General features: G+C 40.8%; 1 protein-coding gene, 1 long non-coding RNA gene and 4 other non-coding genes across 9 annotated transcripts in view; all 6 read right to left on the minus strand.

Moving 5' to 3' along the window:
• LOC107311766 overlaps nt 1-13,871 on the minus strand; it is a 29,050-nt gene extending 15,179 nt beyond the window's left edge. Inside the window, exons 1-6 of one of the 4 annotated variants that reach the window (XR_004306688.1) lie at nt 5,778-13,871; nt 4,138-4,279; nt 3,581-3,678; nt 2,715-2,934; nt 1,064-1,178; nt 532-674 (exon numbers count right to left, since the gene is read on the minus strand). This is a non-coding gene — a long non-coding RNA (uncharacterized LOC107311766). Of the gene's footprint in view, nt 1-531; nt 675-1,063; nt 1,179-2,714; nt 2,935-3,580; nt 3,679-4,137 lie in introns of all 4 variants that reach the window. The other 3 variants (XR_001554237.2, XR_001554235.2, XR_001554236.2) reach the window with 3 other exon arrangements.
• Nucleotides 13,872-21,704: 7,833 nt separating this feature from the next.
• Nucleotides 21,705-21,789, minus strand: LOC116653292. Its single transcript, XR_004306861.1, has one exon. It is a non-coding gene; the product is annotated as a small nucleolar RNA SNORD100 (small nucleolar RNA).
• Nucleotides 21,790-22,132: 343 nt separating this feature from the next.
• Nucleotides 22,133-25,561, minus strand: RPS12 (ribosomal protein S12). Its single transcript, XM_015858504.2, has 6 exons — nt 25,455-25,561; nt 25,265-25,316; nt 24,977-25,093; nt 23,376-23,478; nt 22,777-22,878; nt 22,133-22,218 (listed from the first exon to the last, which is right to left on the minus strand). The coding sequence occupies exons 2-6, from the start codon at nt 25,276-25,278 to the stop codon at nt 22,156-22,158; spliced, it is 399 nt and encodes a 132-aa protein (XP_015713990.1). The 5' UTR covers nt 25,279-25,316; nt 25,455-25,561; the 3' UTR covers nt 22,133-22,155.
• On the minus strand, nt 22,528-22,664 carry LOC116653290. The gene has a single exon (XR_004306859.1). It is a non-coding gene; the product is annotated as a small nucleolar RNA SNORA33 (small nucleolar RNA).
• On the minus strand, nt 22,950-23,036 carry LOC116653291. The gene has a single exon (XR_004306860.1). It is a non-coding gene; the product is annotated as a small nucleolar RNA SNORD100 (small nucleolar RNA).
• Nucleotides 24,336-24,408, minus strand: LOC116653281. Its single transcript, XR_004306850.1, has one exon. It is a non-coding gene; the product is annotated as a small nucleolar RNA SNORD101 (small nucleolar RNA).
• Nucleotides 25,562-26,083: the final 522 nt, after the last annotated feature.

The raw sequence follows: 26,083 nt of genomic DNA on the forward strand, positions 1-26,083 counted from the left end.
AACTGGATATTCCTAAGTACTTGGTCTAGTTCAGACTAAAGCCCCTACAGAAGAAAGAATATAGGCCAAGATTGAGCAAGCTTGGCAAAAACACTTGGAGAAACTTGTATTACTATAGTTGCAAGCCAAAGAGTATTAGTCCATCACTTTTAAGAGCACAAAATCTACTGACATTTTAAGTACTAGATTCACTTCAGCTAACATCAGTCCTCAGCCTGATTGTAGCAGTGCCAGGTCCACAAATGCCACACATATCTTTAGAAGCAGAGCTGTACTGGGGAGCAGCCACACCAACAGCAGAGTGGGATTTGCTCTTGTGTGTACTGACACAAATGATTTATGTAAAGCCTTTAGAAAAGCACAAGAGAGATGTTTAATCTTCAATTTCAGGAAGTAAAGATGTTCAAATAGGAACTTAGCTGCAGAACAAACTGCATGACTGCATTACCATGGTATTAGCTGGGCTGGCAGCCAGGGAAGTGATGCAGCTGTAGCTGCTAGGAAGCTCCTCTAGAGCAAGTAAATACTCACAGTGCAGAAACTTATTTCCAGCTCATCACTGGAGGAAAGGATATTGTTGATGATTTTTTATGTTGGCTTTGTACGGTTCAATGTCACAGGATCTTCTGTCCTTGCACTTCCCACTGCACTTCCTGTAGCCAAGCAGGCCCTACCTGTAGGAAATAAATACAAGTCCCAGACATTATCATTCTCCTTTAGAATCACTGCTGATTTGTGCAATCAGCCCAAATGCTGTTTTTTTGTTTTTGGGTTTTTTTTTAAACTTCTGGTTATCAGGCTACATTTTGCTCAATTGCAAAATTTAGACTCAATGAATCACAGAACAGCCCAGGCTGGAAGTGACTTTTTAAGGTCATCAGGTCTAATAATTCATAGGAAAAGGGAACCTAGATGAGCTTATCAAGCACCATGTAAAGTTTATTCTCACAAGATAAAGATAACACAAAAAACTTTCAAACTATCCATTAAATATCAATTTAAAGTTCTGGAATATCAACAGAAAGTGTCTTCCAAAGTGTAGAAATAGTTTATATACACAGACCTTGTTGATAGTATTTCAACAATAGAAAGTACAAACACAGTCTGTTTTCTTTCTGCATTATCTTCTCTCTGCTGTCCCCGTGCAATAAGAAATACCATCTGGTTTATGGACTGACCTGTATAGGAGAGAAGAAATGAAAAAGGCACAAGCCAACTGGTGCTGTCATTGAAAAAATGCTTCAGGACTGAAGTGCAAACTGTAATATCCTATGGAGATTAATGTAAGCACTCCAGGTTTATGGTCATTCATTATTAAGCTTCTGGGAAAATAGAACAATATACCCTGATAGTTATAAATACGTATTAGATCCTCTGAGTCGCTGCTGATTATTCAGCCCATATTTCTGTCACCATATTTCAAAATTAACTGAGAGAAAGCATTTAGAATTTGTAAAGTTACAAAAAAAAAACAAAACTCTCAAAAAGATACATTTAATGCTGACTGTAATGGAATTACACTAAGAGGGCAGACAGAAAATGGAAGGAGAGTGAGGTAGCTGGCAAAAACCTAGAGCTGATCTCCAAGGTCAGCTACTCAACAATGTCCTCAAGCTTGTACAGATTGTATTTCCTGAAACACGACATGAAAGTCCACGGTGTTCTTCTCAAGTGAACAATTTGCTCTGGTCACAGCACTGAGAACTAAATCTCTCTAGCAAGCATGGAGTCTTACAAAGTTCTGTTTCAAAGTCTGATCTTATGATATTGGCCTAGAGCTGGGGGAGAGGGGGGGGAACAACAGCCTACAACATTTAAAGCACAAATTAATCTTTCACAGTGTTAGGCAAATTTTGCAAGAAGAAAATGAGGCTCAAGTAGAGCACTGCAGGCTGCTAACAGCAGCAGTGAAAAGGTAAACACTTAATAACCTATCACCTTTGTTTAAACTCCCTGGGGCCTCACCTCTGCTAGCAGTCTTCTCTGCTTCTGGAGGAAGATGAGCTGGCCAATTATTTCATACACCATGTGCAGCAGCTCCCTTTAGGAGAATGTGCCCCCCGCATACCAAATAAATAAGCACACTGAAGTCAGTGGGGCCCATCCATTTTCATATTGCTGTATCTAAAATTACAGTTTCATTTCTGCATTACCTTGAGCTTAAACACAACCTCAAGGTTGTCAGTAGGCAACAGGCCAGGAGGAGCAGACCTGGCTGGATGCAGCCTAACCTGCATCCTCGTGAAGTCCTACAGAAAGCTGTCTGCATGAGCACATCTCCACCAGCAAACATCTCAGTCTTCTGAGTAGGAACAACAACTGTTGATGTGCTAGTGCCGAAAGAGTAAAATGAATGAATAAAAATAATATTTAAAGAAAAAAAAAAAAAAAAAAAAAAATTTAACTAAATTGATTTTTATATTTTATCTGTAAAGAGTCTGAGAACTCCCTAATTTGAAGGAAGGAAGGAAGGAAGGAAGGAAGGAAGGAAGGAAGGATTTAAAAAAAAAAAAAAAAAAAAAAAAAAAAAAAAAAAAAAAAAAAAAAGAATGGAAGGAAGGAAGAAAATAAAAGGAACCCAAGGTTCTGTTTCTCACAATTGCAGCCTGGAAATTGCAGTAAGGAGTGAGTGACGGCCTCCCTCCACCCTCAGCCAGATCTGCATACAGCATTCCAGTCTATGTTTACAGCTGGGAAGAAATTGAATTACCTACCTAGTATTATTTTAGTATAAACGAACAGGAAGTCTTCACCAAAATTGATGACCCAGCGGGTGTTGCCCCTCCCTGACTGTACTGTGTACGCAGAGCTTTCTAGACTCCAATTTATTGGTTTGTCAGAAACTTCAGTTATTTTCATCAAGTTGAGTTTTACATTAAACATTCCTCCCCTTAATTGGAACCATGCGGATACATTTGGGCAGCATCCATATTCCTGCTCAAAATAAAAGGGGTACTTTGTTACAAATTCAGCATACTTTGCTGTTAAATTATATTTTGCTAGCAATTACAATTAAATATGAAGTTCACACTTAATAGCAAACCTTGTAATCATGTGGGAGTAGTTCTCCATCCGCGAACACCATGCGTGGGAGGGAGAAGGGAGAGCCCCCGCAGCCTCATTTTAATAATGAAATAAACAGTTCTGCTGGTGAGTAATTCAGGGATTTTAACACAGGGCAGTGGCAGGATGGAAATTGTTTAAGAAGCTTATTTAACCCTCTCACCTGCTACTTCTAGCTCTTTTAAGAGCTATGCACACCACTGCAGGCATACAAGAGCAGAACGGCAGAAGGGAGCAGGGCAGGGGGCTGTGTCATATCTGATTTTATTCACGCTTTTCAGCCCCTCATGAAAATGACCAAGCTTGTAACAAAGTCACGCGAAGTCACTACTTCAGTACCAAGTAGGACACTTGATTTTAAAAGTGGGATGTGAGATATTGCGAATGTTACACGTTATGGTGGTATTTGTGCTTGCCTGAATGGTATTTCTACTGATACACCATGGAACTACAGAATGCAAATACAAATAAAAATACAAAAAATATACATTCTCATTCACATTCTAGTTTTCCTTACCTGAAACAAAGCTTTCAATCTGGGCATTTACATGAGGAAAATGCCTGAAAGACAAGCTCTCAGGAGTCACTGGAATTAAATCTCCAATATCGACTTTACTGAAACAAAGAAAACCCAAGATTCACCAAATGACAGTACTTCAACCCAGCTGAAGTTAATTTCCTAGGTATTGCCTATAAAAACTTCTTCGTCTTGCAAATGAACCTTGTTTCCATGCTGTCCATTTGGCAGCAGCTGAAATCCATCCTCTACATTGAGGTGACTCTGCCCAGCTGCTATCACCTATCACTCGGGAATCTAACTCTGAAGAGCCCATCTCACATCATCCCTAGAGTGAATTATGGGACTCCCATATTCACCCACAAAGCTGACATCACTCCTACAGTCCTGGGGCATGGCTGACCCCCACACCATGGAGTCAGAGGCTTCTGCTGCCCCTGCCAGCCCTCCTGCTTGCTTGGGAAGCTGCTGAGCATGGAAGTATCAGTATCCATCAGTATGGATAGCAAATAGAACATTTGAATTTTTACAAAATAACAATCCTTAATATATCTTACAAGTGTTGTCACACTGTTAGGAAGTCTTGATAGATCCCAAAGGACTTCCCTGGCTGGTGATTCTCATAGTTTACTTCACAGAGAGTCCCAGCGCTGTGCTCCAGCTCATACTTTCTTCAGAGATGGCCAGATTTCCCTGAGGCTGATAGCAGAAGAAAACTGCAGCTGAGGAATCATAACCAGAAACATACTATTGAGCCTGAAGTACTATATTTCTTTCAGAGTTTGAATCAATCCCCATCATCCTGTAAATATGACCAAAAAGGTACTGTGCAGCAGGCCACATCATGCACTGAAAATGATTCTGCTTTGCACCAGCGGATTATTTCTGCTGTTTAAACAAGCCCCCTTCAACAACACATATTCTCATCTGTGTATTTTTAATAGAAGCATAATTTTTGTCATATGTTATAATGAATAGCATACAACTGAACAGTGTGCATAAGACTGTAATTCCATCTGGGAGTTTGCTGACATTGATAAACCACTCAGGTTCTGCTTTTGTGGTTCGTGCCATTACAGCGGCTCAACAGGATTACAGTCCTGTTAGGTACAGTTGGCTGTAGACATTATACCACACGAAAATGACTGTATGCTTTGTTAAAGAAAAGGTTTGAATTTACGTAACGTAATGCATAACTGAAAATTCTCATCAATGGTCTGATAATGCGGTGCTAAAAATGATCTTTATGTTATTAGCTGAGTGGCTTGTTTATTTTATTTAAGATTCCTCATCACAGGCAATGAAAATAGTTTAGTTGGATTTAATTATATCTATACTGAGGGACCGAAGCATTTCCCTTGTAATTTTGTGGCATCACTACTTTTATAGTATATGAAAACCAGAACATTGCACTGCCCATAAAGGAAAGTGAACCAGACAAGTCTAGTAAATTCAAACTCTAAGCTGAGTTAAACACATACACACAAAAGCAGATAAAGAGTGAAAACTGTGGTTTCACTTCTTTTTTCAATTCAAAACATTGATTGTGATAGCAGTAGCCCTGCCAGGGATTGTTTAAAACATATAATAACATGCTCCTTTAATTTGATTATAATTAATAGATTAATCCATGTGTGCATTCCCCTTGAATGAAGCTCATGTTAAGACACATTTCCCTTGTAAAACCACAAAAGCTCCAATGAATGGGAGCTTTCATTCTTCTGCACTGTATTCCCACTTTGTTTGGATCACCAGCATTTTTAGAAATGAAGGCCATGCATTCTTGTTTCAAGTGTGGCCTCACCACACTTATTGACATCTAGTTCACAGTATAATAACAGCAATAATGAAAAAGTCCAGATTGTCCCTGGACAGAGAGATGGTAATTATTTCTGATGAGAATTTTTTCTGTTTGTACAAACCACTGATGACGCCCATTGCTGCCTTACTGAAGAGTGGGGGCATGAAGCCCAGTGCCACCTTATCTGGCTCTGCTGTGTCCTCTGTGGGAAGACTATTACCTCTCTCCCACCATGCATTTGATTGCCAGATTTTGCATTAAACAAACATACAGCAGCACCAGCAGAAAGGTCACCAAAATGGGTTACGGTGGACCATGCGAACAGGACAAAGCGAACTAGAATATAACCACATTTTGTCCCCATCCCCACAGTGATTTTACAGAGCCACCACTCACCTTGCAGCAGCACACCAGCCTCAGGTGCTCAGAAGAACCCAAGCTTTTAGCAACACAGTAATTTCACCCTCTGAACAGGACCTTCTCTGTAGGAGAAAGTATTCACTGACGTAGCTTGCACTACAAACTCCCCTAGTGGAGCTGTAGTGTCTATTGGCTGGAAGTTTTTTTGCTGACAGTGTTTATACCAGGTGTCCAAGTGATTTAAGTTGTATCTCTCAATAGAGCTTTCCCTGGTATAGGAACACTCACCAGAACTGCTAATTAGCAGTATTTTTCTTCTCTTCCTGTGCTCGTAGCTGACAAAGCTGTGTATGCAAAACGTTTGAATGCAGACAGACCTATTACTTCTGGGGAAGCCACAAAATGGACAGTAAATGAATCCTGGGCTGATGGAGACAAGGAGAGGGCTGATAGAGCAGTGATGAGTGAAGCACATTCTGATGGATCCTGAGCAACATTCAACAATAACACCAAAATACATAAATAAATATCTGGCTTTTATGGTTTCAAGTTACTCTTACAGAAGTTCTCTGGAGTCAAAGCTGAAGAAAACAGAAGGCAATCACCAATGAAGTGAGCTTTTTAGTAATTTAAGATGCTAAACACTGACTAACCTTAAAATATCACAGTGATTAGAAAAACTTCATTATGGCACCTTCCAACTTAACATGGTCTTTGTCATCCAGATGTGTCTTCTCACCTGACTAACCAACACAGATTTTCCCTCTGCTAACATTCTACAGTTATGACAAGTCCTGAAATGGGAGTAAGGCACCAAGGCCCAACCCTCTTCTCTCATGCTCATCATTAATAACTTTGTCAGCTAAGCAATTAAATCATCTTCATCATTAGTGCGACACAGAAAGAACACAACTTGATCCCAGGTGGAATCCACAACACTGTCAATCTTAAAATATATTGTTTAAAGTAGGCAAATTTGATCTGGAGTCGCTGAAAGAATAAATTTGGAAGACCACCAGGTCATTTCTACAGAATCTTTTCCACAAATGTAATGGCACTTTAATGGAGGTTACACTACATACACATATAAACAACAGAAAATTAGTGTATATCAGTTATGATAATGTTTTCTGCTAAGCACTGAAAAATTACTGGAAAACCACTTAATAACTATCAAATGTTTTATAATAGCGTCAGCTGAGTGATTTCTTGCTCTAAGAAAAGGCACAGCCTCACAGTGAATTCCACAGTGTCTCTGCCACAGCTAAATCAGTAATGCTCCAAGCTTTATGAAAAGCATTACTGCTGTAATACATCTCCTAATAATTTGTTTACCTAGAGAATGACAAATGAAATACTCCAGAAGATACTAATCAGGAAACAACACATTAAGACTGCATAAGTCAGACACAAGGACAGAGCTGTTCCATGGGCACTTCCAGAATTTTTGGGAGATTTGTGACTGGCATTGTGACAAGCACAACTAGAAGTGGCTGTTAGCTGGAAGAAATGCAGCCTTGCAGCAAACCCCCTTTAGCACCGTTCTCCCTCCTCCCTTGGTAGGGCTCACCACTTGGATCAGAGCATTCCACATACAACACAGGTCTCAGAACCAGCCCGGAGCAATTTGTTTGCTCCATGATTTTCACACCCAACATCCAGACAAACCATCCCTGTGAAGTTTCCATTCTTTTCTCATTGTCCTGCATTTTTGCTCCCCATGTCTCCTCTATCACAAGCAATAGCACCAAACCAGTGCAAAACTCAACCACCTTTGTTCAACTTTTAAGAAACTGTAAAGCTTGAAAGCATGGACTGAATTTTGTCTTGAACATCTTACACAATTTCAGTGTAGACAATAAAGAGATATAATGCTGCAAAGACATCATCCCACATCTGCAGTCAGAAACAAAACAAAACAAAAGTACTGTAAGAGTTAAGACCTGACCTGTTTTTCACTTTCTTTTTTATTCCTATTCAGAGAAAGCAAATCTGCATATTTTACTATGGGTGTATGCTTCCCCCCATGTTATATATTACTAGAGCTCAATTGAACTACAAGTCCTATCATCTGTTTTGTACAGAAGGTGGGCACACAGTTCTAATTCCCTGTAGCAAAGAGACATGAAGTGATGTGTGCTCTGCATTAGAATTCCTAAGATTTCAGAACAATCAATATGTCCTACCCATTGCTTTTCAAAACATACCATCCTGAATAAGGGTGCTAAGGGAGAGGTGGATCTTCTTTCACACTGGGACTCTTCATTGCTAAGAATTTTATTTCAAGGACTTCAACCCAGACTTTAGACTTTGCATGTGGATGAAGGGCCCAACTTCCTACTTGCAAGTACTTCTTGCTTTAAGAGACAGGGCAGCTGACAGTGCTTACATTTGCTGGGATTTATTTAACTGACTTTCAGCATGCCCTACTGTCCATGCAGGTTTACAGTCTCCTAGGCTGCAATTTGAGCTTTGGGGTATATCCAGATTGCATGCTGAGAGTAAAACTGCAACTCTGAACAGTTTTTAGGTGGCTGTGGTCAGGGTAAAGTGGCCATTTGGAGCTATGCACACACTGTTTTTAAGCACTGACCCTGCCTTTTATCTTCTTCCAGGGCCTTCCCCCACATACAGTTCACCAACAGAGCACAATGTGTTTCTCTCTCTGTGGGATTTACTGGGGTTTTGTTTATTTGCTTTGTTGGTCTGGTTTAGGTTTTTGTTTGTTTGCTTTTAGGAGAGAGATTCTCTCCATTCTTAACAAATTTGAGGATTGTTTTAATATTAGTGGGTACTATTTAGACACTAGATGGAAGCACACGAAGTAAAAACAACTGAAGGCCATCTAATTCTGGCTTTTTCTGTAAAAAGAAATTCTGCTTTTTCTAAAGGAGGGATGCATAAACAATGAACCCAGATCTGACCCAAGCTACTTTTGTTCACAGAGTAGCAACAAACCATGCACCAGGGGGACGTGGCAGATGGTCATCGCAGGCTCACTTTACTTCCTGACAAGCAGGCACCTCATTTCACTGACCATTTTAAATATCTACCTTAAGATGAAACTAAGTGATCCCAATTTATTTATTTTTTCATTTTTACATCAACAGTAAAGATTCACAAATTATAACTAACTTGGAGATAGATAGGTTTGCTAAATTAGTTGTGAAGCCATAAACAGAGACAACAGAGGAGAGAGATCAGATCACTTACCAGAAGAAAGTAACTATCAGTTCTAGTGTTTTGTCCCATGAATTGCTTCAGCATCTTACATTAGAGTCGCTGACAAAAAAAAACCCAAGTCCCAAGAAACTGCTTGAGCAGTAAACTTCTCATTCCCTGTTTCCAGTTCAAGATTGCATCTGCTGAACTACAAATCAGGCTTTATTCACCACTTCTTTTGGCCCTGAGATGCCACCATTCTTGGCTGCAAAGGTCTTACAACAAAACAGGTACAGCCCCTACCTGGATTAAAAAAAAAAAAAAACAACTGAAAGGGCTGGATTACTTCAGAATGGAAATCAGTAAAAACCACTATTGGAGAAACTTCCTAACATGGGAAATGGCTATTAACATGGATATTTGTTTGCTAAAATAAAAATATACTCATTAAATATTACACACTTAGAAATTAAGTAGGTACTTCAGATTTTTAAGTAAAAATGTGTGTGAAACTCAAACATCATTATTAACATATTTAAAAAATAAATAGGTGGAGATAATATGAATCATCTGCAAGCACAATGTCTTCTCTCCCTATTCAGGGGAAACGTGCCTCCTCTTGGAGAGTGTGTTTGTACATGCACATACTTGCATGTGCGTGAACATTTTCAGTGGTGGCAGGAAAGGAAACAAATTTTCTTAGTGTCTCCAGAAAAATAAAAGACTCAGATCATGGTGCATTTTTCCTTAAATAAACAAACTATGAGTCGCAAAATAACAATGTGGAAACTTCTTCTCTGTATCAGCATGAATTTCTGAAGTATTAGACTATAATATATTTTATAGTGCGACGCATTTGTAAATGTTTTCAAGAGTAAAGAGTAATAATATTATTTTAACCTAATGGAATCTTTTTCTTTTTAAATAGAGCTATGATTAAGAGGAAACATCAATCTACATTAATCTAACTGCATGATGCATATGGTAGTTGATGTCTTAATTCTATGCATACAACAAATTACCTCATGTTTGAAGCTGTTTTGTTTGAGCTTCTCCTTGTCTGTTTGCCTTACTGTTATCCTACCACGCTGCCTTCTAAGTACCGGAAGTCTACTTGGAAACATTTTTTGTCTGGTCATTTTTTTTCAGTTGACCACAATTCCTTGAGATAATTGCTTTAACATTGCCTTTATGGCCGGGCTGTTTCAAATTGATGTAGCATTACCTTGCAAGAACTCCCTGTGTTTTTGTCAGTTTTTTCCCAAGACTGAGATCTTTAAAAATGACATTCTTTTCCACTGAGGCTGTCTGATGATAAGAGCCAATGTCCTAAACTCCTTACCTAATGCAGCTTCAATGCATTTCCCTCCAACTCTGTTCTTTGTTCTACTAATTTTCTGATGGCTACTCAATTTTCACCAAAGTTTGGCACAATATTTCAGTTGCTCAGCAACTAGCAGTCAGTGGATTCCAGGCTTTCCAGGCCACTCAGACGCTGCAAGTGTCTTAGGACCAGGGAACCGTGGCAGTGAGAAACAAGATGGGAGGGACCACTGAGACTTCCTACAAGAACCAAGGAGACATTCCATGGATGAGACTTGGGTAAGTTTGAATAAAAGTTATTCATGATCCAATTAGAAATCAGCCCACCACCTACATAAGCTTGTTTAATGGAAATTGATACACAGTGATACTCTCCCAAGCCCAAACATTACAGCAGTCATGTAACAAAAATGTTAGCTGGCATATCACAGGAATATCAAAATGCAGAACACTGGGAAGTCATTTGTATTTTGGGGAACTCTTCACTCAGTATACCACAGATTAAACGTCTGTTCCACTATTGTTGGCAGACTGTGATTTCGTGTAAAGCTCTATCCAGGAGTAGGATCCATGACACACATACTTATCACAACACAAAGTATATCCTGAAGATATTTCACGTTAAGCAGATGAAACACATGGCAGAAAAAGCCGTTACCCCTCACACTGAGGTTGGTGAGCTGAGGGACAGACATGCTCTAGCTTCCATAGTAATCACTGGCAGAGCTGGGAAATAATCCAAAGCCAGCATCCTAACCATAAAACCATGCTTGTTCTCCTGGCATAGATAGAAACAGAAACATGCCAGAGATGGAAAGCAAACACCAAGTAACAGAATGGCCCCCTAAAGAATTTTGTTCCCAGAGGAGAGATTAAAGTCTTGCAGTACATATAAACACCTGCCTAATGATGACAGAATTGAATTTATTGCTTCATGCAACAAAAATGCCTCAGAAATAAGATACTAGACTTACTATTAAGATCATCCAAAACATACCACGTGTTGTAGGTATCATAAACTTCAGATGATCGGCCTAAAACATCTGCAGCACATGTACTATCTGGTGAACACCAAGGCACAGCTCATAGAAACTCTGCCCGGGACCCTCCAGAGATTGTAAAGTAGCTGAGACATGATAGGATCGAAAGAACACCTCACTTCATGAACCTCTACCACTACCTCAGCACAGCAGCTCCAGTGGAAGCACTGCCAAATGCCTAACTTGCACACCCTCTCCTTCAGCATATCATGCTCTTCGGTTAGTGGAAACACATTTCTGAGGCTGGGATGATAAGTCTGAACAAAGACCTTAACACACAACTGCTGCACTTTTCCCATTGGGAATCAACCATCTTCTATAAGCACTTAAACTGTAAAATCTTCCAGTAAAAGAACACCGAGCTTCAAAAAAAATGTTAATCAAATGCAATTAAAAAAAAGAAAGCCACAACCAAATCTTTCTAATTCACCTCATCTCATCCACATGGGCAAAAAACAAAGCAGCTATATCACAATGAGCATCTGTTGCGACAAGTAGTATCAGCTCCTAGGCTGCCCATACAAAACACTTTACCAGCTCTACTGTATTTGCAGTTGGTACAAGTAAGAGCAATTGCCATAAAACTGTCTATACTCAGTTTGACAGTGATGTTAAAGGTGAAGAACCATAATTTATATATTGGCTGTGGTATAGCTAAAACCACAGTACAAATGGCAAAAAGATCCACACTGCAGTCATCTGATATTGTTGGATTTCTTTTCTCTTACAAAAGAAAGTTTTCATGGCTTTTTTATTGTTAGAAGATGTAATCAAGGTGGTCACTCTTGATTGAAGAGAATTAATCATGTGGGCTGAGGAGGAACCATATTTGCAGATCGTAAATTAGGTGAAAAGAATCCATATTTATTTATTTTCATTTCTTCTCCTCTGAGCAAAAATCCCTACTTCATTATCTGGAGCAACTGGCAATTTCAATATACAGTCCTTACAAGTTACAAGTTTAGCTTTGCTCCTCAGATATCGAGCCAATAACAGCCAAGAGAAAGAAAAAACAAATAAATCCTCGCCCCCACTCACCCTTTCACCACCTTCACAATTCTGCTCCTCTCAGAAAGACCTGAGAGAACTGGTGAGCTTTGCAGCGTGCCAGAGAAGTCAGTGTGCATGGGCTAGTGTAGATGAAAGGAAGAAATGCCTACTAAAGTGCCAAGAGCTCCCTCACTACTATACCAAAAAAGTGCCAGCTCACTCAGTTCACTGGGCCTAGTATGGATCCCATTAGCCTTCATTCCTGAGCCAGATGTTAATCAAGCAGATTGATTAAAGATTTGTATAGAAAAAACATCCCAGCCACCCAAGTTTCTTGACCATCCAGGGGCCAAAGTAGCCACCTCCTCTTCACGTGCTCCCTCTGCAAGTGCTACTGATTCTTTTTAAGTCTGTGATAATGAAAGAAGGCTTTAGGTAGCCACCTGGGCTCTTTAGCATTCCTGGGAGCACATCCACCACGTCCTTTCCAATCAAGGATGCCCTCAGGTTGACATCAATGATCCACTTGCCCTGTTTTATCTCACACAGTGGCTACTGTGGGATTTGCTCAAGGACGGTACATGGAACAAGACGCTGAGGTCCAATCTTTGTACTGATCCTGCATCACGCTTTTAGATTACAAATATCATCAGGAAGATTCTTACCTATTGCCAAAAGTATCTGATCTGCACCTTTTATCCATTACTTTGTCTAATTCACTTTGAACTTCTTGACTGACTTCACACTTCCTTGCAGCAGCAAGTTGCCGAGGTTTATCACACAGTTTGAGGAAATAGAGTTTTTAAAATTCACTTTGAATTATCTCCTATCAGTTTCAATCCACATCTCCAGTCTGGTATTATGGGATCTGGTAAATAAGGTTAGCGCTCATCTTTTGAATTGCTCTTGATATGGTAAATCAAAGCCATCTCTATTCAGCCTTCTCTCCAAACTGAAGTGAGCCTGCTGTTACACACCCCTAATAACTTTTGGAGTAATTCTAGCTTGTTGTTTTAAATCCTTTTTTTGTCTTCAAACTATGCTTTCCATGAGATGGGGAGACAGTGCAGTAATCAAGATGTGGGGACATAAAAGACTTTCTACAGTGAGAAAATTGTTCTCAATACCCATCCCAATAGGGGCAGTTTTGGCTGCAGCTGAACACGGAGCCAATGGTGACAAAGAAATGTTAAGTCAGCACGGCTTGGATTATTCTAAATCACCACAAAGCTTTTTTGGAGATGCCAGAAATAAGTTCAGGCAAGTGACCAGGCTGATATAACACGAGATAATGCTGTGCAGAGATAAGTCCTTGCTTAAGCCCTGGAATATAATTCCCTTAATGTAGTGCACAGACTCCTAGATTTTCTCAGCTAATGTGTTTACAATAACAATGCATTTGGTAAAACGGACAGTCCAACAGCCTCTCCCACGCATATGAAACCCTTTCACATCAATACCTCTCTTACAGGTAGGGCCCACAAAATCATTAAGGTTGGAAAACATCACATAGTCCAACCAGCAACCTATGCCCACCATGCCCACTAACTACACCCCTCAATGTCACATCCACATGGTTCTTGAACACCTCCAGGGACGGTGACTCCACCACCTCCTTGGGCAGCCTGTGCCACTGCCTCAATGCTCCTTCTGAGAAGCTTTTCCTAATAGCCAACCTGAACCTCCCCAGAGCAACTTGAGGCCTCTTTCTCCTCCACCTCCAAGACACCCAGAGCACTGTATACAGGCGAACATCTGAATTATCGATAAAAACCAGCCAGTAACAAATTCTCCCCAATTTAAATCTTGTTTTCAATCACTGAGAAAATCTACCAGTACTCCATCTGAAGGCCAACGCAGAGCCATCATCTGACAGAACAGCTTCCTTCTCCCCCAGCGCTGCGTGTCTTCTCCCTCCCCATGCAGGCCACTGATGCACCTCAAAAAATATTTACGAGTTCTCATTCAAGTACTTCAGCTGATAAATTTAATATCACAATCCCCGGGGTAAGCAAAAATAAAATAAAATAATAAAATATTGCATTGGCCTTCGCACATGTGGAGATTATATTACTTCACAATGAAACCCAGCAAGCTGCACGTTACAGCTTTTACCACAATCTCCTCGGTAGGAATGTTTCAAATACATTGCATATGTGTGAATACAATATAAGCATGCTGAAATGCTTTGAACACTGTAATACATCAGACACTTCAGGGAGAAGGGGGAAAAAATATGCTTTCACCTATCCTGGCTCTTATCTGAAGCCTGCACACCCCTTAAGAGCTCCATCTGATGCAGGTGTGTTCTAGCCTCACACAGCGCTGCCCACAAAACCAACCTACAGAGCTATTCTCTAAACAATCCTCTCCTTAAAACGTGTCCCCAGAACCTCGGCCAGTCTGTATCTTATTCATTAACTTAGAGATCTCTGTGAAAGAAAAGAAAGCAGGCAATGCTGCTCGCCCTGAGAAAAACAGATTAAAACAGCCACAGCTGTACAACAAAGCCCTTTGCTTTATTCGCTCGCTTTTCTACACGCCGTAAAAGCCCAAACATCTGACTCATTTGGATTTTACAAGGCTATCACGCTGGAAAATGTGCATAAAAATCGACAGCATTCAAAGGCGCTGAGGAGTTCCACGCCACGTTCTCTTCCTCCGCAGCCGGGATCACCGCCGCACCTGCTGCCGTTACTCTGCGGGAGCTGCAGCGGACCGCGGCCCGTAGCCGTAGCAATAGCGCTCCCTTGTGTCCGGCCGGCACCGCGAGCTGCCGCACGGCATCACAGAATCACACGGAATCACAGAATGACCCGGGTTGGAAGGGACCTCAAGGATCATGTAGTTCCAACCCCCCTGCCTAGCAGGGCCACCAAACATACACCTTTACTAGATCAGGTTGCCCAGGGCCCCATCCAACCAGGCCTTGAATACAACCAGGGATGGGGCATCCACAACCTCTCTGGGCAGCCTGTTCTAACACCTCACCACTCTCATAGTAAAGAACTTCCCCCTGACATCCAACCTAAATGGTGAAACAGTGGCCTCTTCAGGTTCAACTCTGGATGTTGGCTAGTGAAAATCTAAATGCATAGACACATCTCATTGACTCAGCTTCTTGCTATTCCTTCTCTGCCCTCACCAGCCTTAGTAACTACCCATCACTTTGTTTGCCACAAATCCAGCCCTCTCCCTTCACGCATCTTCTGAAACTGCTCCTTCTCTCCCTGCTTTCTAATTACACATCAATTCTGTGAATAGAAACACTTAAAAGCACCACTGATTTAAAACACAAAAAGGACAGGACTAACTTCTTTGCTTACTAGTTGAGCCGAGTTTTTTTTATCCCTTTTGCTGGTTCAAAGTGGGAAAATAAGAGGTAATAGTTGTTCAGACTTCTGATCTAAATCCAATTCTCATTTAAATACTCCATCTGAAAACCAATTCACCCACTTTTTTGCAGCCTCAAAAATAACAATAGGTAGTTGTTTTTGTTTGTTTGCTTTTTCTATTTTTTTTCCTATAGAACTCAACTAATCATATTTGGTGATGACTTTTCCTAACCAAGATTAAAGCACAATCAGACTAATGTGAGGTCCTCTACACTCTCTTGACCAAATTGTATTAGTTGAAAAGACATCTTTAGTTCCCAGAACACATTAGCTAGTGCAAATGAAGCTGATGCGATGACTTTAACGCCAACAAAACATATGGTATAACATCAGAGTTGTGCAACTAGCATGTGAGCAACCACAAGCTGAAAAGGAACACTTTCCAACTCACTGCAGAATGTTCAGTCAGCCTTCCTATGCATTTGTTATCACTTATTTTCAATGCTTGTATTACGCATCACCACCCATGATTTTTTTTTATTTTTTTATTTCTTTTTACAAATACAGATATGTGCTGCTCTGAAAGAACAGCCATTCCTGAGGCATTGCTTACCACCTCTCACAAGACATGCCTTGCAAAGAGCCTACAGGTTACAACTGACCTGCCTACAGATGCAGTTCCCTGCAGAGTAAGTGGGAAGGTGCACCTGGTGGCAGGGAACACACACCAAGGAAGAGAATGGGAACAGCTGGGCCTGGATGTTCCCAATAGGAACCCATTTGCTCAGGATACACTCCCTAGTGAAATACTCCTCTGCAACTGTATACAAATCCTTTTTTGAATTGCTATACAAGTCTTTATTAAACATATTGCTGTCTTTTAATAGGAGAACAGAATCACAGAATTGTAGGGGTTGGAAGGGACCTCTAGAGATCATCGAGTCCAACCCCCCTGCCAAAGCGGCTCCCTACACACTTCACACAGGTAGGCATCCAGGCGGGATTAGATATACTCCAAAGAAAGGGAGACTCACCCTCCCTGGGCAGCCTGTTCCAGTGCTCCGTCACCCTCACTGTAAAGAAGTTCTTCCGCACATTTGTGCGGAACTTCCTATGCTGTACTTTCATCCCATTACCCCTACTCCTATCCCCACACACTACTGAAAAGAGACCAGCCTCACCACTATGGCCTCCACACCTCAGGTATTTATAAACCTGGATCACTCCTCTCTCAGCCTTCTTTTCTCAAGGCTAAAGAGACCCAGTTCGCTTAGTCTCTCCTCATGGGGGAGATGCTCCAGGCCCTTCACCATCTTAGTGGCCCTCCGCTGGACTTTTCAGAGTTCCTGTCTTTTTGTACTGGGGAGCCAGAACTGGACACATATTCCAGATGAGCCTCGCCAGGGCAGAGTAGAGGGGGAGGATCACTCCTTCGACCTGTCTGGACCACGCTCTTTTAATGCATCCAGTATGCCATTGGCCTTTTTGGCTACAAGGGCACACTGCTGGCTCACGGTCAATCTGTCGTCCACCAGGATGCCCAGGTCCCTCTCAAACAGACTGAGACAAACCAATTAGCCATTAAACAGAAATCCCCCTTAGGTAATGCTCACAGTTTCTGAAGAGGTTTAGCACTAACCACCCCTTTTTGTAACATCTTAAGAACAGAAGCCCGTTAAGGAAATTTGGTAGAGCAAGGTATCCTTGCAGATGCTTAGAAGCTTATCCCACAGGTGAAGCTCAGCATATAAAAAATGTATGCTGGTTTTTGTACGTTTGGTTGTTTTTCTTTGGACAGATTATGCAACAGGCTCCCATAGAATTCCCATTCTGAGCAACAAATAAGTGAATAAAGGCTGTATCAGAAAAGGCCCCGACATCTTATAGGCTCAAAAGCCAGAAGAATGATGCCCCTGTTTGCAATGGAAGTAAAGGATCAAGACACGTTGGTCTTAGAGTGACTTTAAACTGTCTTGAATTTGTAATGGACAGTCAGATAAGCCATGAAGGGTCAGATTCAGCTGAGATTTTGATTTGAGCCTAAAACACATCCATGGGACAGAAAGGTGAAAGTCAGTGACTGCAGAAAGGTGAAATGAATTTATATGTATTAAAAAGTAGCTCTCCGAATTCATAGAATCACAGAATCATCAAGATTGGAAAAGACCTAAAAGATCATCCAGTCCAACCGTTCACCTATTTCCAATAGCTCCCACTAAGCCATGTCCCTCAACACAACATCCAGTCTTTCCTTGAACACCCCCAGGTTTGGTGACTCCACCACCTCCCTGGGTAGTCCATTGCAGTGCCTGACCATTCTTTCTGAGAAGTAATACTTCCTAATGTCCAGCTTGAATCTCCCCTGCCATAGCTTGAAACCATTCTCTCTGGTCCTGTCAGTAATGACACGAGAAAAGAGGCCGACCCCCAGCTCCATTAATAATATTATCCATTCCAAACATAAAGGCATTTCTCAAACGTGTGCTGACATTGTACTTTGCTACCTTGAAAGAAGTAAAGCTGAAGGGTGATACTTCAGTACTGTAATATTTAATCCACTCAAATATATGGATGAAAAAGGAAAATTCACCATAGCTTGTATTGACGTGTATCTTTATATATATATATGGAAGTCTGAGGGTGTTTCATTTTTTTACTGTGGAGGGGGTTCTACAAAGCGTGACCTCCATTACCTTACACACATACCCTTAAAACCAGAATCATTTCAGCTTTCCCACCCCCATCTGCCTTCGTAAACCTGTCCTAAGCATCTGCAATATGTTATCCAACACACTGGCTGCTAACAATACAATCAGTATAAAAGGTTACTTAGGGGGCATGGTTGTTTTTTTTTTTTCCTTCCCCAGCCCTCCCACCCCAGGCTCTGTCCACAAAATACAAAGCTTATTTTAACAAAGACTTAAAGTCTTTTGCTGTGGAAAGTGTCTTTTTCCCTATCAAAATGATCCTAAGAAAGAAAAAATAAAAAGGAGGGGGGGAGGAGGCGGGGATTGGAGCATACTGCAGTTGTAACTTTTTGCAGCAACATAACAGGAAATTTGCTTTAATAAACATTTGTCTGCACCTCAGCATAAAATATATTTGTTTCATAACTTGATTGTAAAATTTTACAGGGCAGTAATTTCACATACCGGATACTGGCCTGAACGCAGATTATTTCATTGCTTTCAGAAAAGAGCATCTGATCACTTTGCATTCTTAATTTTGCTAAGTATAAAGGCACCAAACCTACTGTTGTGCTTCAAACAGTCAAACTTCTCTTACTGACACTAATCCCAATCAGGCTTAGAGTGAAGACAAATATATTCCTGCAAATTACTGAGCTAGAGGGAAAACAGAAGTTGTCCAATCAGATAAGCAAAGCAATCTAGGTTGATTTGTACATATCTTCCACCAGTGGGTATCTTTGCAGAACTCTGCCTAGTACCTAATAATCTTTCAGCAGTACAAAACATCAGGTTTTGTTTTTAATAAACCAAACAGGTACAAACTAAACCATAAATTCTAATTATTAGAAAATCGTGGTTACTTTTCCTTCCTGAAAGTATCCCCATTTTACGTGCAAGAAGTACAGAATTACATACATCAGTGAAAATAAACAATTTTGCTTAAATACTATGAGAAGTCTCCCTAATTCCTTCAGAACTGGAGAAGTGGGGAGGAAAGCTTCTGCAAACCATTACTCTCATATCAGTTTTCATCAGTTCATATATTACATGACCCAGGAACTTATGGGACTGAGAGGAGGAAGCACAGTTACAGGTGCCTGGAGGTTCATATGTAGTGTTTCACTCTCGTAATACTGTACCATCAATTAGAGTTGCTACATGAAGCAATTAATGTGAATTCAGGTTATTCCATCAGTGTAACCTTCATTCAAAAATAATGCCAAGTCATGATAATAAATATGTGCATCATGTACGTAAGACAGCATATCCATCACATCACCTGCCCAATTTTCTAAAAGATCCTAAGATTAAACATCTGTTCACTGACAGTGACTGGAGGAATTTGTATTTACTTGACTATCAAAAGTTAATGGCATATAACTACTGAGAAAATTCGCCATTTCTGCTGTTCTTCTACAGATTACATGAATCACACCACACTTCTGTGCTTGCCCAGCATGCAGTATCTGCTTCAAAAGGCAAGCACAAACTTAAAAACCCTTCTGATACTTCAAACCTCAAACACACAATCTCCAGTGTAGAAGGCACCACTAGCATAGGTCTGAGTTCCTTTACACAGCTGGATGTGAGGCCTTCAGAAAGCAGAGCTTGCAGCCTGCACCAACCTAAGCACAGAATGAAAAGGGCTCACTAATACTCCTGTGCTTATTTCTCATATGGTTAAGGATACTGTGTGGTTTAGTACCAAGCATTCTTTGTGTGGAATTGATGCTCACAGATGTAACATTCGTAGCATTAAACAAAACTAGCATTTACTTGTCTCTTGGTAACACATGCAGAACACTCCAAAGGAGTAGAGCCTACAGATATGTGTGCACAGCACAGCAACTTAATGCTGACAAGCTCTGACCCCTGGCATTTATGCTACTGAAGAACTCAATGTACTACACTGGGAGATCCTGAAGTGAATGAGCTGTCCTTATAATCATTTCAGTGAGGACTTGGCTCATCCTTCACACTGTAAGCACAACTACTTCCTCCTTAGCAACAAGAAACAGTCAAATATATTCCATCAAAGTACTACAGAAGGGGTATGTATGCATTTAAGTGCATGGATTTTATTGTTTTAATGAACTACCCTAGAGGAGCTTACTGCATTGCACGTTTGTTCTCAGCCCAGAGAATTTCAAAGACTCCACTGTTAAAAACATCTAGTAGACATTTAAGGAAGTTTCCAAGCCCTGCAGCACAGAGGCAGATTAACCTGGGCATTAACCCCCGTTTCAGACCCCAGTTCCTTATGAATTTAATTATAATAAAACAGAGGGCCAAGGAAAAGCAAAACTTAAATACAATTACGATTGCCACTGTCACCGTAATTCCAGACAACTTCCCCTAGCAAGTACCTGGGAACATTTTAGAGACACTAGAGCCACATAAGCATGGATATTTCATGATTTTAAAATAAGAACAAAATCAATTCCATTTCAAAAGGAATATTCTTACAAATTAATTGTTTAGAAACCTCCAGTAATCCAATGAGATCTGCAACTGAGCATCTAATCTATAACTTCTGTAGATTTTTATAGTAATTGGTAATATAATTAATATGAATTTAATACCAGTTCTAATTTGTTCACAATTAACAGATGCCCAACCCCAGTCACATCCTACTTATCAGCATAATAAAGCAAATCCTTAGAGTCCTCTTCGAAATGCTCCACTTTGCAGAAGATGCAACACATGCAGGAGAGAAGATTATAAACCTATGTAAGATTTCCAGAAAGGTTTTGCTTAGCAAAGAAGTCTGCACCTGACCACTATTAATGAAAACAAGACCAAGGATGAGTCACAGTTAAACACTGCCTTGTCTAAGCACTGAAATCTCACAGTGGAGTACACATGCACAATCGTTAAGTACATGACAGTACTTCTTTAACATAGGTAATTCATAGAATCAAAGGTCGGAAAGTACATACAAGATCATCTAGTCCAACCGTCTTCCCTTTTTACCATGCCTACAGAAAACCCCTAAACCGTTATCTCCTAGCTCCTTATCCAGATGTCTCTTGAATACTGCCAGGGATGATGACTCCACCACCTCCCTGTTCATTCTAAACCTCATCTGATACAACTTGTGACCATTTCCTCAGGTCCTGTTTGTTGCCTGGCAGAAGAGGCCAAGCCCCTCCTCATCACAACCTCCCTTCAGGAAGCTGTAGAGTGCAATGAAGTCTCCCCTGAGCCTCCTCCAGGCTAAACAATCCCAGCTCCCTGAGCTGCTTCTCATAAGACTTATGCTCAAGACTCCTCACCAGTTTTGTTGCCCTTCTCTGGACACATTCCAGGGCCTCAATGTCTTTCTTTCCATGCAATTTGTTTTAGAACCAAGTGAAGGAAAACACAACTAGCGTCAAGTTAAGTCTCCCGAATAAATAAAGATTTATTTCAAGAATTTCTGCCAACATCTCAGAAGATTTGGGTAACAATTAAGGCAGTTCTCCTCACTTGCTTCAGTAGAGGGAGCCAAATTTTCATCACAGATGCAGCAGTTCCTTCAGACTTTTCCAGACAAGTTACTTTAGAAATGCTGTAAAAGTACAGGCCTACATGCTGCCAAACTAGGTGCTAGCAAAGGCCATGATCAACTATCAGCATTTCTGCAATTCAAAAGCTGTGTGAAGTTCTCTAAGCTGCAAACCATGGTACAAACACGAAAAGGAGCACCAAGGGATAAGAACCACAAGGATTCCCATCACCTTCTTCAGAAACAGATAGAATTCAAATATTAAGAAACTACTCCAGGACCTTTAAAGTCTTTAAATCTGCTGTTATCCTTTGCAATAACAAAAGTAATCCCACCAGCACCCACCCATTAATCACACACAGACTCATCAGGCTCAACATTTATTTTTCATTTCTTGCATTTGAAGTATTCTTCGATGACGTCTTTGGCCTGAGATTCCTTGCCATAATCCTGTAACACAGAATAACCCATTATAAACATGAAGACCCATTCTGAAGTTTACATCCTACTTTTAAAAGAACAGCTAGTATTCTAGCAAGTAACCTCAAGAGAAACCACAACTACCAGTTGCTTTCCCTTGATTTCCTAATAAATGATTGACTGTTTTAACACAGGACTATTCTATTTCACTTAATCACATAACCTACTGGTGAAGATCAAAGCAGACTTAATTTCTGCTAAAACAAAACCAAATATATCAATATGTAAAACAGTAACATGTACTACAATACATGCAGAAGTCATTACTGCTTATGGTGAAGATGTAGCCATCTCTTGGGACCTCAAAGACAACAGATTTTCTTCAAGGCTCGTACTGTGGCTTTACTTTACCAGTTCTGTTTTAAAACATGCTCTGCAAAACATTTTCAAATTGAGCAGAGACTATTAACTGGTGTTTTTTCTCCAAAGTTTATTTTCTAGTTAAAAAACTTGTCTTTAATGCTTACTGGCAATAGGACATAATCTCATATATTACCCATTTCCAGAATTAAAGGAGTATCATCTTACTTTGACAACCACACAACTGCAGCCCACTACTTTGCGAGGTTTCCCTTCTCTGTCGATCTTGCAGAGTCCGACCCATTCACCCAGCTTTTTGTTGTCATCCACCTGCATAAAACATTACATCACGTTAGAACTGTTAATTTCTACCGTAACTATGTTTAATTAAAAAAAAAAATGCTGTACTCTCAGAAGTATTGGGTAACGTATGGCTGCTTTCCTCACTAGTATCAGTAGAGGGAGCCAAAGTCTCATCATTGTACAGCTCCTGTGATTTTAATTTGAAGAAACCTCACATAAAGTCCCTACACACACTCTATACAACCACTAGTTAGTAACTTCTTTTAATGAGCACAAAAATACACTTCAACTTTACATTTAAAACACATCTTTAACAATTATTACATCTATGGCTTTTATACTGCTCACCTAAGAATCACATTAAACTGAAAATCAACGCTGCTGTCAGAAATTTTGCTTTCATAAACCATATACAGAATTACAGTACAGTGATCTCAAAGGTTCGTCTTTCTATATACTTAAAAAGTAGATCAGCTCACAAGTATGGTAACTTCCAGACTTGCGTCTGAAGTTCTGACACTCACCTTGATCAGGTTAATCTGGTGTTCTGCGCAAAGCGCTTCGACTAGCTTTACATACATGGGCTCATCGCAGTTTGAAGCCAGGACACAAAGATGGGCTTGGCGCCTTAAAAGAAGAAAAGACAAATGTAACCTCAAATACTGACAAACCTTAATAATCAAAACTATGACATATAAGATTCAGCACATGCATGTGTTTCACTTCATTTTTGGTCTTCTTAAACCACTTTTGAATTATAAAACACACTTCCCATATAATCTACTACTACTTCCTGCTTCTCAAACACAGCACAGGTTTTATTCATTGTTAGTTTTATTATGTGATATCCTATACAATTTCAGAAGCTTCTAGAAACACCATTATATTAATTCTCAGACACTAGGAAAAGGTGTAATGAATAAACATTAAGTCCCATAAACAACTAGTGTCTTTAGAAAAAAGCAACAAAAATACAAGTTGCTTTTTACCCTCTACCTCAGATACAGTCATTCAGCATTAAGATCATAATTACAAAAAAGACTGAATTTCTATGCCAGGTTTTTAAAAGCTCTTCAGAACAATTTTTTCTACTTACGTCCAAAGAAGCTGTTATGACAGGGCCCCAATTCTAATCTTTGTATACTGCAGTACAATGTTAAGAATATCAAAGGGGTACCTGACAACAAAAAGAGCTGTATAGGTCCTCTATGCTTAACTTAATGTAATGTGACCACTGCAAGCAAGTTTTACGTTCTCTTTAGCCTTCTCCATCATGAGCACCACTAGTACATTTAACAAGTTCCCAAGCAAGAACCATTTGACACAAATGCACCCAAGCCTTGCACAAATACTATTTTTTTTAAAGCACAGTACATGAATTTGTACCTTAACTCCAAAGAATTCTTGCCATCTATTTCTCAGTCAGTTACATTTCTCCTCCCTTCCCTTACTTGGCATCTTGTTTTAGAGCTTTTTGCATACAGGTTTGTCAGACCACATTTCTCACTCAAAAGGAGTGAAGGGGTATCCGACTATTTGTGAAGTCATCACTCAAACACTGTAGCTTTACACTTAAATCTTAAAGGCTGATACCAGAAGCTCATATCTGTGCACATATACCAGAAATAGTAGCTACATATTACATCTAGCACATGCGTGACAAATTGTATACTATTTTGATACAACACCAAGTCAATTATTTACTGCCGCATCAAAAAAGTGAAGCTAACCAAAAAAGGGAAGCTCTTCATTCTTATAAAAAATTAAATCAAGTTTTCCAGTTCAAATCTGACATATGTATTAGCCTTCTCAATTCTAATTCTTAACAAGCTTTGGGAGATTCATCTTAAAACACAAGGTTAAAAAAAGCCCAGGCTGGACACGGCTCTGGGCAGCCCAGTCTAGTGGTTGGTGATAGTACCTGTGGCAGAGGGGTTGAAGCTAGATGATCTTTGAGGTCCTTTTCAACCCAGGCCATTCTACGATCCTATGAAGGTTTGTGAGTTTCAGGTTTCTAAAGCAGCATGCAACTGATGCCCAATCCACTTAACATGCTTAACATACTTCTTCACAATACACCTCACTCCATTTTATTATTCACAGACAAAAGAAACACGCCACTTACTTGTCCAAGGCTTTGGCTGCTTCACGAATACCACGAGCAAGGCCATCATGGATAAGTGCGGTCTTCAGCACTTCTTGGAGGGCGGTGTTAACATCCATTACACCTCCAGCACTAATGCTAAACAGAAAGCAGACATCACCGTCCACACCAACACCTTCACAATCAAAAGCAGAAACTCCCTATTCATCTACAAGCATTCAACTGCTAAAAATTACAGGAGAAAAAAAGCAAATAGAAGAGCAAAACTACAGTAGCCGCCCACCACCTCCCTCTTTCTTCCCCGCTCACCCTTCCTCGGCCATGGCCCTCTCGGTGGGTGCCGCTCCCGCCCGGCTTCCTGCTGCAAATACAGACACAGACCGCCCCGGTGAGTGCCGGCGGCCGCCCCGGAGCCCCAACCCAGCTCCCCCCCGCCGCGATGGCCCGCCGGCCGGGGGGATTGTGCCCGGCAGGCCCCACCGCCGCCATGGCCGCTCACCCCGCTGCCGCCGCGAGCCGCACGCGAAAGAGGGGGCGGGCCTTCCGCTTCACGCTCTTATACAGTGCGAGGACCCGCTGCGTGCTGGTGCGGAGGCTGCCCGACCAGCTGCCTGATGAGGTCTGCTGCCCCGCGTGGGTTGGCGGCACGGAGGGGAGGAATGGGGGAAAATAAACACTGCAAACAAACGAACCTTCATTCGGACTCTGCTGTCTTTAAGAGGTGTCAGGGCACTAAGCTGGCTTAGAAGACTGAATTCCTGTCAGGCACTCGTTGCTTGCTCTCTTGTGGTCGCTGAGGTGGGATCCTCAATCTCACTTGTGCCAGACCTGGCAAGATGAATGTGGAAGAAGACACGTAGTAATGAAAATAGGCAACAAATCCAGGTAGCCATAGTCTGTGGCTGATGTAACTGAGGACATTTGTCACCAGTGTAGTCAGGCACTTCTTTCAATACCTGAAGGGAACTTACTCCCAGGAGGAGAGTAAACTCTTCGAAAGGGCTGACAATAGCAGGACACGGGGAAATGGTTTTAAGTTAAAAGAGGGAAGATTTAGGTTGGATGTTAGGGGGAAGTTCTTCACTAGGAGAGTGGTTAGGCCCTGGAACAGGCTGCCCAGGGAGGTTG

This window comes from Coturnix japonica, chromosome 3 (assembly GCF_001577835.2).
Source record: "Coturnix japonica isolate 7356 chromosome 3, Coturnix japonica 2.1, whole genome shotgun sequence".
Lineage (NCBI taxonomy): Eukaryota > Metazoa > Chordata > Aves > Galliformes > Phasianidae > Coturnix > Coturnix japonica.

Coding starts and splice junctions, on each gene's coding strand:
- RPS12 (XM_015858504.2), bottom strand. Junction 22,879..23,375: donor ACCAGATTAACCTGATCAAG/GTGAGTGTCAGA, acceptor TGTTTTATGCAG/GTGGATGACAACAAAAAGCT. Junction 22,219..22,776: donor GCAGTTGTGTGGTTGTCAAA/GTAAGATGATAC, acceptor TCTGTGTTACAG/GATTATGGCAAGGAATCTCA.